Genomic DNA, 12160 nt, shown 5'->3' with positions numbered 1-12160 from the left:
AGCCAGCGCCACCACTCACAAACCATTACAGCGGATGTGGAACATCCTTTCTGCCGCAGGCGTCACGAGCACGTGAGCTCCGCGGGAATGTTGAGTGGTTGAAGGTACCCAGCAGGGAGCGTCGATGGTGTCTTGCATCGCTGGCATTTCTCATACGCAGCTACGTATCTTCGAATGGAGCGAGCGAGCCCTGGCCAAAAGAAGCGTCGGCGGATGCGGTCGTAGGTACGTGACACACCGAGGTGACCGGCAGTGGGGAAGTCGTGAAGTTCGTGGAGAACAGCCGAGCGAAGGTGTTTAGGGATCACAAGAAGTAATGCTGGGCCGTCGGGGTGAACGTTGTGGCGATAGAGTATGCCATCTTGAAGTGTGAATAAGCGAAGGGAGCTGTCGGCAAGTGACGCTTCCAGGCGGTCAATGATGATACGCAAGGACGGGTCACGGCGCTGTTCGTCGGCAACATGGACCAGTGGAAAAACAGAGAGAACGCAGGCGTCGGTGTCAGGTTCAGACGTAGAGGTCGGATCTTCGACTGGGTAGCGAGAGAGGCAATCTGCGTCCTGGTGTTGGCGTCCCGACTTGTACGTCACTGTGTGGGGATATTCTTGTAGTCGGAGAGCCCAACGACCGAGCCTGCCAGTAGGATCCTTGAGCGACGAAAGCCAACACAGCGCATGATGGTCTGTGATTACTGAGAAGGGCTTGCCATATAAATATGGGCGGAACTTTGAAACAGCCCAGACGAGAGCAAGACATTCGCGCTTGGTAATCGAATAGTTGTGCTCTGCAGTTGTCAGGAGCCGGCTAGCGTAGGCTATAACGCGGTCGTGTCCTTGTTGCCGTTGCGCTAAGCCATAACCATAAGCCTATCCCATAACCACTGGCATGGGTTCGGACCTCTGTAGGTTCCGGACGGGTCAAAGTGGGCCAAGATCGGTGAATTGGTGAGAATCGGGATAAGGCGTGAAAATGCGACAGCCTGAGGGGAACCCCACATAAAAGGCACGTATTTCTTCAGAAGTTCAGTGAGTGGTCGAGCGATTGCTGGGAAATCTTTCATGAACCGTCTGAAATAAGAACAGAGCCCCACAAAACTCCGGACGTCTTTGACAGACTGAGGTACAGGAAAAGCCGTTACTGCTCGAACCTTCTCCGGGTCGGGTTGTACTCCAGAAGCATCGACGAGATGACCTAGCACTGTAATGTGTCGGCGCCCAAAGTGGCACTTCGATGAGTTTAATTGGAACCCAGCCTTGCGGAAGACAACAAGGATAGCTGCGACGCGTTCAAGGTGTGTCTCAAATGTGGCAGAAAACACAAGGACTTCGTCGAGGTAACAAAGGCAAGTTGACCATTTGAAACCTTGAAGCAGAGAGTTCAAGCAGGCGCCAACCACAACGTATGTTACGGTTCCTAGTCTCCGTGACCGTGGGACATTCTCCGCCCAAAATGGCATTGACGTCGACGACTGGCTCAGCATGTATGAGCGTGTTAGCCAAAGCCACCACTTGGACCCTGCCATCATGCTTGCCAATGTGATCTTTTATCTGGACAGGACACCGCGTGTCTGGTTTCGCACCCATGATGTCGAGCTCTCCAGCTGGACATTTTCAAACAGAGGCTTCGCGACCTATTTGGCAACCCACCAGGTCGCCAACAAGCTGCATGAAAAGAGCTTTCCACCCGTGTCCAGTCGTCGACCGAATCGTATGTCTCCTTCATACAGGAAGTGCTCGCGCTTTTCCGGAAAGTCGACGAGCATATGACCGAGGTTGACAAGGTGGGCCATGTCCTAAAAGGCATCGCGGACGACGCCTTCAATTTGCTTAATAACGACGTTTCTACTGTCGACGCCATCGTCAAAGAATGTCGCTGCGTCGTCCCACAGTTTTCCCGGCTCCCAAACACCCCTGCCACATCCTTTTGCTCTGCTCTTACCGGCACACGACCATTTCAAGAGAATGTCATGCATATCGTTCACCGTGAGATTGAAGCGGCGAGTCCGGCCCCCCTAAATCCATGACCCCTAGACGGTACCTTTGACCAAGTAGCCCCCACTATTTCCGTTATTCAAGCAGTCGTGCAGCAAGAAATTGCAAACCTTGGCATCCCTACCACCTGCGATGTCTCCCGACCTGTTTCTGCACCCATTCCCATGTGCACAACGTGTAATAACCAGTATTTCGCTCCCAGACCACGCAATCCTGCTGAATGGCGAACCCCAGACGACAAACCGATCTGCTCCTGCTGCCACCGAGTTGGTCATGTTTCCCGCTGCTGCCGCACTACCTGGATGCCACCGTACTGGAGCTCATTCCCTGCTCCTCGCCCATACGGCGACACTCGCCGTTACTCACCTCGCCGTCTGTACCCTACTTCTGATGCCCCTGACAGCCGCTCCCTGGTGCGATCGCCGTCGCCTCAACGCCGTCGCTCCCCGTCACCTTAACCTCTAGCTTTTCCTCACCAAACCGCCGGACGGAAAACTAGGCCTTGATGCAACAATATTACCGAAGCCTGCTAGGCGTGCAACAAAATGAATTCTATTCAAGAAATGGTTCTACTTGCAATGCTCAATTGAGGCAAGCTTTTGAGGCAAGTCGTGCTTTAATTGCTTTGGCTCCAGATTTCACAGGAGTGAAGCGTATTTCTTGGGGGATGTATCTCTGCATTCAATATTAGTATTACTACTTTTTAATGACACTCTTTCATGGGTTGGAATAAAAGTTTTCTTTTTTCTGAAAACTGGGATATATGGCACTACTTCTAAGATAATGGCATTTAAAAACATGAGGTAAGGTTCTAGGCAATATTATTGAATTTAACCTCATACACTTGGCCTGGGTTTTATAAACCGTGTAATGTTGAAGAAAATCCACCGCTACACATAGATTTCAAGAAAATCTGAGACCATGATCAGTCATGTAAAACGTTTACGTCTGCACGAATTCTTTGTAGTTTGCCATTTAAATTGTTACTATTCTTCTCATGGATTCATATTGCTGGTTATCAAAATGCTAAATATTTAGGTAATATGAGGAGTGCTTGAGGATTTCGCATAAATGGATGCTTTAGCTCTGATCCTCTTTAGGTGAAATGAAACACCTGTGAGGCACAGAAGTGCTGTCATTTGGTGATCACTGAACAGACATACTCTAGTTTGTTGCACAAAGAAGTGAAATTTAGTCACTCTTAGAAGCATGATTTTATTGATGGCCTTTTGGCATTGGTGAAAGAATTGCATGTACTACATGTTTGCAGTTGTATGTTGACCAACATGGTCCACGCCCACTTCTTCATGAGTTGTTTTCAGCTTGTGCATTACATGTGCAGCACATGAATGGTGCAATAGGTCATTGTTTTAACTCGCTTTAACAACTAAGTATGAGGAATAAGATGTCCTTGTTTTTAAGATAGTGTCGTGATTTTTATCATCCTCAAATCTAGCAGGGTGTATTTCATCGAAACATTTTGTCTGAATAAGAATGTTGTCTGAATGTGTATCGTTTTTTTCGCAATACAGGTGAGAGCAAAAGTTCATTCATGTTATAACGGGTGTGTGAATATTTGAAATCGGCGAATATTCGTTCGCATTCTTTTTTTTTTTTTTTCAAATATTGTAGCTGTGAGGGAAAGAAAAGGATGGAAGTGAGAACCATTCCGAATGATCCCTCTGTAAAAAAACCTGGGTAAATAAATGGCCGCTGAGCTTCATTATGAGCGCTTCGTCTACATCTATCTACACTGTCCCTGTGTCTTTTGTGCAGAATACCAACTTACCCAAACTTACCAAAACAGAATACCAACTTACCCAAACTTACATTCTTTCTAAATAAAAAGACTGCTTTCACAAGTTTCTAGAATGTGACTTCTTTTAACTGCAACAATTCTTAATTCTCATTCTCAGTTATCATTGAGAATGGTTCTGTGGATGCCTGTTGATAGCAGTACTGTGTTTGAACTTTCAAGCTAATTTGAATAAGTCAGAACTAGAGCTTCTTTGCAAGCAAGCAGCCTGTTATGGGCTCCCTGAAATAATTATTTTATCATAAACATTTGAACTAGTGAAAATTGATTTTCTGAGCCTTACATTAAGTGTATTCTAGAAATAATGTGACTTTTTGTTCTGTTATTCTATGCACCAAACTTGGCACTATATAGCTTTATTAAAATGAAATGCACTAGTGGCTGTCATGTGGCTGTAATACAGTTACGCTGCTTGTAACGAATTGCAATATTCATGAAGACTCGGTCAGCACACTCAATAATTCAATATAATTGTACCTATGTATAATGATCTTTAGCTAATTGTTCATTGCACAACTTTTGACTTCTCAATGCAGTTACAACACGGACTCTGAAGTGTTGGAGAGCTCCTGCTGTGCAATGCGAGAGCAATGCTTGGTTGACGAGACAGCTACTACTTGCACTTCTAGTCTGGAAAGTTCAACACTGTCCCAATCCAAATCCAGGAAACCTTCAAGCAAGGCATGTGTTCCTGCACGCAAGAGTCCTCGAAAGCGTAGTCTTAACAGGGACCGAACCACACAGCAAGGCCACCAACAAAAGCATTCTCTCTCATCAGCGTGCAATGATCGTGCTGGATTGGCACCTCTTCGTAGGAGCCCACGAAAGGCTGCTTCATCTCAGAACTTGCAACGGATTCCTCTTGTCCGGAATAGCCCGCAAGCGGCTGCTTCTCCATTCCTGCTTCGAAGGAGTCCACGTAAAAATACCAGAAAGCGAGAGTGTGATGAATCAAGGTGTGCCGGTTTTATTCTCTTGCCTAATTTCAGAAAAGATATGAGCACGTGGAGCATGTGGTTACACAGACAGCGAACGAGGTTATAGAGGTATTAGGGCCAGCACAAATACAGTGCACAGGAGATAGATGGCATGGAAGCAAAAACAATCACACAGTGCTCATAACGTCATGTCCTGCCGAGCTGCATGCCATGTTTCTGTCAAAGTATCACAAAACTTTGTGGCCCAGCCCCACAAATCAACTAACTTGCAGCAAGATCGTAAGAAAATCATATTTTCACGTGAAAATGCTGAGATTAGCATCACCTCTTGGAGCAAAGCTAACTTTTAGATTAGTTTTGTCACTGTCTGTGCATCCAAATTTGTTGCACGTGTTCAGTGTGTCCTGTATCATGAACTGATGCAATGTGTACAGTTAAACCTCAATGTAGCAAACACAGATATAATGAATTATTGGATATAATGAAGTAACTACAAAATGTTTCTCGTTGATATCGGTGGATAGCGAACATATACTTGCAACGAATATTGGATATAACGAAGGTATTTTTGTGTCAGATTATAGTGAGGTTCAGCTTTATCGTGTTTAAAATTACCGTTCTGCATTGTTCGCTTTGCTCCGGTGTAACATTTATGCTACCATGAAGTTGGATATCTCAACACGCTAGAGCACTTCTGTATGGGCACTATTTATTTGGCTGTTAGAGATATTGCTAGATGTCTTATATGACTTAAGCAACATTGTTTTTAGATAATTGGCACTGGTGTATAACTAGTATCTAGGCCATTTACTCACAGGGGAGCCTGAACATGAGAAAGAATGTTTACAGAAGAATAAATAGAGGTTCGAGTGCATACGGCAGGCATTACCAAATCATGACTAGCAGCTTACCGCAGTTCTTGAAAATAAAAGTGCATGATCATTATTCCATTATACCAGTAATAACATATGGGGCAGAAACTTTGAGTTTAGCAGAAAAAGCTTGAGAAGTTAGGCCTGTGCAACAAGTTATCGAACAAAAAAAAAAAAAATTGTGGGAGTAACATTAAGAGACGGGAAGACAGCAGTGTGGATTAGAGAGCAAATTGGGGTAGCTGATATTCTAGTTGACATTAAGAGGAAAAAATAGAGCTGGGCAGGCCATGTAATGCATAGGGTAGATAATTGGTGGTCTATTAGAGTTGCAGAATGGGTGCCAAGGGAAGGGAAGTGCAGTTGAAGACGGGGGAGAATTAGGTGGTGTGATGAAATTAGGAAATTTGCAGGCATAACTTAGATCAGCTAGCGCAGGACAGGGGTAATTGGAGATCACTGGTAGAGGCTTTCATGCTGCCTTCGTCCTGCAGTATCATCATATGCTGATGATGATGATCCTTAAACTCTTGTGGTTAAGCCTCAGGATTTGACGAACAAAAGTGGTTTTTAGTTTCACCAAATAATTTTACTACACCTGCAGTTCTGAAAAGTGCTGAAAAGTGGTAAAAACAAATAGTAACCTTGGCTCCACATGCTTCTTTAAATACTACCTTAGTTGCAGGCAGTGTTTTCTGTTCACCCCCTCTGGTATTCGATCTCCTCTTTTCATGTTTCCTTGTCCTGTACTGTTGTCAAGCTGATAACATGTATGTATGCATGCATATAAGCGCTCTTGCAACACATGCACATGCAACGCATGAACTGATGGACAGAAAGACATGGGCACTTTCCTGTACAGTTGTTTTCAAGCTAATAACGTGTGTGCATGTATGTACATGTATACACACATTCATGCACAGATTCATGTATGGACAGGTGGACAAAAAAGAGTGCATATCCCCTAGTAGTACATGCTCATGGCATATGCTGTATAAATGAATAAATATAAAGGAAAATGACAGCACCCCTTTGCAAGTGCCAATTTTTAGCATGTGGTGCCCTTAGTCACAGAGGAGTACCACTAGATAATCCTTATGGCAGATTGGTGTTGTGCTTTACCTGTGTTCTGTCACTATTTTCAAATAAGGGGCCTTCATGTACGGTTTTTCTCAGTAGTACATGCATTCAGAAGTCCCCTTCTTGCATACATTGAATGTGTGGAAGAACAGAGTGCTTCATGTGTTCTCATTGCAGGAGAGAGACAGTTGATCCAGTGAGTGGTACAGCAGCTAACCTACGATTGGTGAGTCATTGCATTGTTTGTAGAAATTGTTACAGCTATGCAAGAGATGTATTTGAGATTTTTCGCTTGCTTTATTTTATTTCACAGAAACTGCGAGTAGCGGTGGCGAATGCCCTGGAAAAGAATGGCGTAATTCAAGGCAGTCCCCTGTACAAGCCTTGCGGCAAAAAGCTTTTTGCCATCTGTAGTACCTTTGCTCAGGTGGGTACCTGTTTTGAAGCTGTTGGAGCATGACAGTGTGAAAAAAAAAACAAAAACAAAAAAACTATGTGTCTGTAGTACATGCAGCGTTTCTGAACTTCAGGGACAAATGTCTGCATTGTTAAACTTGGTTTTGTGCATTAGACTCTGTAAAATGGTAATTTTGCAATGTTTGCTAAATTGAATTAGATGGAATCTTAATTTTTACTGCACTGTGTGGCATTTGGCACAGCTTTTTTATCATAATTTCATTCTTAAAGCACCTTTTAAGCAGCTGCATTTTTCTGTAACTTGTTTTCAATTGAAGTAAATTGCCATAATTGGACCAATGCTTATAGCTTATAAACAAATGCAGACAATATGTATCTGTCTTTTGCCTACCCCTTGGCAAGTGTGCTTGTCCTCCTCTTCTTTTTAAATTTATTTTCTCTCGAGAGCAGGATAACCCGCCGTGCTTACATTGGCTTTGGCGTTGCACTGCTAAGCATGAGGTCGCGGGATCAAATCCTGGCAGCCACGGCCGCATTTTGAGGGGGGGCGAAATGCTAAAACATCAGTGTACTGCATCGAGTGCACATGAAAAAACCCCAGGTGATTAAAGTTATCCAAAGCTCCCCACTACAGCGTGCCTCATAATTAGATCTAATCAGTCTAAATAAAAGATGGAGCCATTATGGCTCTCCAGAATTGATGCAGAACCCACGATGTTGAGAACCAGTGCAGCAACTGGGTACCACCTACGACATTGGCTGTTGATCGCAGTGCGCTGGAAATCCCGGAGGAGGTCATGGTCTGAGATATGTGTCATATCTGCTAACTACTAGGTGCCCGCATCAAGTTAAAGGCTATTCATAAGAAAATCAGACACTACCAGCCTCTGCAGCTTTGCCAAGATTGTTTCAGTCGTATTACTCGTATATATACTACTCATTTATAAACAATTTTGCCAAAGTTAAATTCTATTGTAGTTAGCCTTTAACAATACTACTAACTAGAAAATAGTGATAGTATCGTTTATGTTATATGTGCAACTGTTGACGAATGACAGCTTATTCCATATCTGGGTACTTTCTGGATACAGTGGAATCTTGTTGACACGATCTTCATGGGAACCAGAAAATAAAATGTATCATCCGAAAATCGTGTTATCTGAGAATAATCGTATATATAAGAAAAAATTGTTTATAAGGAAAAAATGTATTATGCAGAATCGTATCAACGAGATTCCACTGCATCTGGTTACAAATTACGTGTTATTGCATACTTTCTTTTTTGTTGTCTGAACGCATTGCTGTGGCGTGCACTGCACATTTCACAAGCAGTAACAGCAGCAGATTTCTGAACATGTTCCGTTACTGGTGAGACCATAGCCTAGCTCATGGAGTTCTGATCTCAGAACGAGGATCTTATAGTTAAATTGTGTACATGCTAAAAAGGGTCATCTAACAGTTTTGAACAGCTAATAGAGGCATACTTGGGAATCAACCGAGTTTCATATATACTTAAAATTTTTAATTTTTACTCTGTGTCAAAGCATTTTATTGAGGTTACAATGGTTGAGAAGGTGCTCCAGAGACTGTGGGAAAAGTGTGGAACCAACAGTGAGATCTTGTCCAATTAATTTGATTGTTCCATGCTGATGGGCATGATTGGAAGCCAGGAGTTACTTGTGACTGCACTTACTGGATGCATTGTAATGCAGTTCTTTACAGCGTATTTGTCTTTCTTTCGTGATACAAAACAAAAAAGTGTCAGTCGGAGAGCGGCTTTAGTTTTGTGGGCTCGGGGCTATGTCTTTTGAGCAAGAGAAAAAAAAGAGGGGGGGGGGGTAGTAGATAGTGGCAAAGAAGTGAACCGCAAAACATACAAAGAGGACGGAAGCTAAAACAGTGCCGCATGCTGGCGTGTCACTGAAAGAATCGTGTCCTCTGCAGAAGGAAATCCCAGCTTCGAGAGTGCTTCCTGCCTCGGTGGCTCAGTGATTACGCTTCTCTGCTGCCATGCATGAAATCGTGGGCTCTATGCTCAGCAGCGGTGGCTGCATTCCGATGGGGGCAGTATGCAGAAATGCTTGTGTACCAAGTTTGGGTGCAGAATAAAGAACCTCAGGTGCTTGGAATTCATCTGGAGCGTCTCCGATAGCTTGCGAGTTGCTTTGGAACATTATGCCCCATATCTTAATTTTTTCAAGTGCTAGGAAAAAAAAAATGGGACATGAAACGGCAACCTTTTGCTCTTCGGTAATGCACTGATGCAAGGTGCTTTTGGAAAACTACCCACCTTGGTGGCCCAATGACTGTGGCGGTCTGCTTCTCAGCACGAGGTCTCGGGTTTGATTCCTAGTCCCAGTGGCACCACATATTCAGGTTTAGGTGCACGATAAAGAAGTTTATGCTGTCAAAATTAATTCAAAGCCTTCCACTTTTAGTGTCTTTTATAGCTCAGATGTTGCTTTGGAACGTGGAACCGAATCTCTCAGCCAGTCATTCAACTGGTTGGTGAATTGGACATTTGGACGATCGGGTCTGGTTCCTATCCCGTCCCATCATTATGATTTTTCTGGTGATGTCTTGTATGCTGAAGACATTTTGCAATGTCATTTAACATACGAAATAAACATGGTTTGGCACTAGACCGTGTTGTCATGAACATCTGATCCAAATCCTATACACACACCATGCAGTCTACAGCTTTGCTAGAAATTTCAGAGACTACTAGCTTTTTCTTTTAGCTTCCTGAAATCCCCCCCCCCCCCCCACACACACACACATACACACACATTTTGTGTATACTGCTTATAAACTTGATGGCCATTGGCTGAATTTCTTGAGACATCACAGCTAAGCAGAAGCAAAAACAGAAATGTCACTGGTTGCATCGTGTAGTGTCAGGGAACAACACCACTGCGCTTTGTGGGATGATGGGTGAAGCACGGAGGGTATGGTTCTGCGTGAGCATGGGCGCACGGCTTAAAGTATAGTTAAAACTGCAAAGATGTGGCAAGGGCAGCACTTGGTTGCTGATAACTTCACTCATATAAGGTGCATACAAAACCTATTTTTGGAATATTTGTGAGAAAATGTCCTTTAATACCAGCCATATTAGGTAGTGCAGTTTGGCCATTGCATTTGAAGCACAATGCCAGTGATTCAGTTTCCTTTTCAGTTTATTTTTTAGTTTTTTTTTCGTTTCTCCTGTCATACTTCTTGTTTCTTAAAGTTCTTCTTGCATTGTTTGCATTGGGCCAATAAGAACTACCTATTCTGACATTTATTGCTCTAGGGCTTTCTTCTGCTTTTCACTCCTGGTAAAAGTTCATGTTTGTTTCTGTTTTTCCTCTTCATTTCTGCAGAGTTGTGTGTGTGTGTTGTTCTTTTCTCTCTTGTCTTCTTTTTTGTGATTACTCACACATGAAATCGCTGTGGTCTTACAGGATCTTGTTGGCAGTGGTCGTACCAGTGAGTTGTTACAAAAGATTGCAGATTCCCATGCAAAGCAGGTGTGTATATATTTGCATGAGTCTGTAATCCACATCAACTCTACTGTGCATGTATGCTTAATATAGTGTTTATTATCACTGTTTATATGTATGTGCATCCTGGAAATGCAAACCTTTTCCAGTGACATTGGTCTGCTGTTCGATCAACACGTGCATACCTATCTGATTGGGGGAAGTTTAGCATGAGACCAGCAGATGAGCTCCCATTAGTGCACGTGAGGACAATTTTGCAAGGATTCTCATATAGCAGAATGAAAGCGCACTAATGGGCTTGCTGTTTGCCTACAACAAAGTAATATATTGTAAATAAGAAAGGGAAAGGAAACGGAAAGGCCATCGGGCATTGCAACTGTCTCACTTTTCGGTGGACAGCTTAACTGTTTACTGCAGCCATGGAAACTAAGCAACCTGAGCTTACTCTTCATCCTTATTTTCATTTGGCAGATGAGCAGCAAATCGTACATGGTTGCTCTTTGCCATTGTGCATGCTCCGATCAGCTGCCACAACTTTTGGTGCTTAGTTAATAATAATTTTAGATTCAGATTGAGTTTATTTTTGGTGTTCACAACCAAGGAGCAGCCTCATAAAATCTACTACACCAAGCATCTTGATGAAGATGGCTGCCTCCTCCTTTGTTTGCTTTGTAAGAATTCTGTAAGAAGTAGTATTTAATTTTATTTTATTAGTTAAATATTTATTTAACACCGTAGAGGCTTGGGCTAGTCGGTACGTACTTGACAGGGGAACAGCGCAAAAGACAAGAAAGGAGATACACACCAGTGGTGACTGACGAATGAATTCTTTATTCGAAAAACAACACAAATATATACCTAAAGAAAAGAAGGGTACATCACAAGAGCGAGACACCGATTAGATTTCCCCCAAATTATTGCGGTTGTTAAGATATGTTAGTTCTGCCTCTTACATATCTTAACAACTGCAATAATTTAAAGTATTTAAAGATTATCAGAAATATTTAAAGCTGTAGCTCTCTCTAATGGGATGGGAACGGAGAAATTGTTTTTCTTGACAACTACTGAACCGATTTTGATTAGGTTTGTTGCATTTAAAAAGAAAAGTTGAAATCTAGTTACTGTTGAAAGTGGAATTTCAATTTATGCCATAAATTTGTTTAGCATAATTATTGAAATTGTAAAATCTAAAAGTTAAGTATCAAGCTTACAACTCTGTAATCAGCATTGAAAAATGATATCAGAATTCTGTAAAAACTGCACCTAATAATGCATGATGCCGACACTGTTGATGTATTATACATTGCTTTGTAATATATGTCCCTAATTTGTGAGTAGGGACTTTTGCAAAACCCTCGCAAACATTGTAACAATTTAACATAAACTGTAAATTCATGTATCACATTTGTCCACATGAGATGCTCTAACAAATGCTCTTACAGAACTGCAAAATCTGTTTTTAGTGCGGAGTTATGAACTTGTAAACTTTGTGCTTCTGGTATTTTTTTTATTTGCCGATAATTTTTGTAAAAAATTTGAGGTCCTAAATCAAAATTGCATGTCC

The 12160-nt window shown here is 42.6% G+C and overlaps 1 protein-coding gene across 2 annotated transcripts in view; it reads left to right on the top strand.

Moving 5' to 3' along the window:
* The window catches only part of LOC119465906 (uncharacterized), a 47316-nt gene that overhangs the window by 32164 nt on the left and 2992 nt on the right, over nt 1-12160 (top strand). For both annotated transcript variants that reach the window (XM_037726390.2, XM_037726382.2), the window contains exons 16-19: nt 4344-4763; nt 6875-6923; nt 7011-7124; nt 10558-10623. In XM_037726390.2, the coding sequence (XP_037582318.1) occupies nt 4344-4763; nt 6875-6923; nt 7011-7124; nt 10558-10623 (649 nt within the window). The remainder of the gene's footprint in view (nt 1-4343; nt 4764-6874; nt 6924-7010; nt 7125-10557; nt 10624-12160) is intronic.

Source organism: Dermacentor silvarum, chromosome 1 (assembly GCF_013339745.2).
Source record: "Dermacentor silvarum isolate Dsil-2018 chromosome 1, BIME_Dsil_1.4, whole genome shotgun sequence".
Taxonomy (NCBI): Eukaryota; Metazoa; Arthropoda; class Arachnida; order Ixodida; family Ixodidae; genus Dermacentor; species Dermacentor silvarum.
This window is presented reverse-complemented; position numbering and strand designations above follow the sequence as displayed.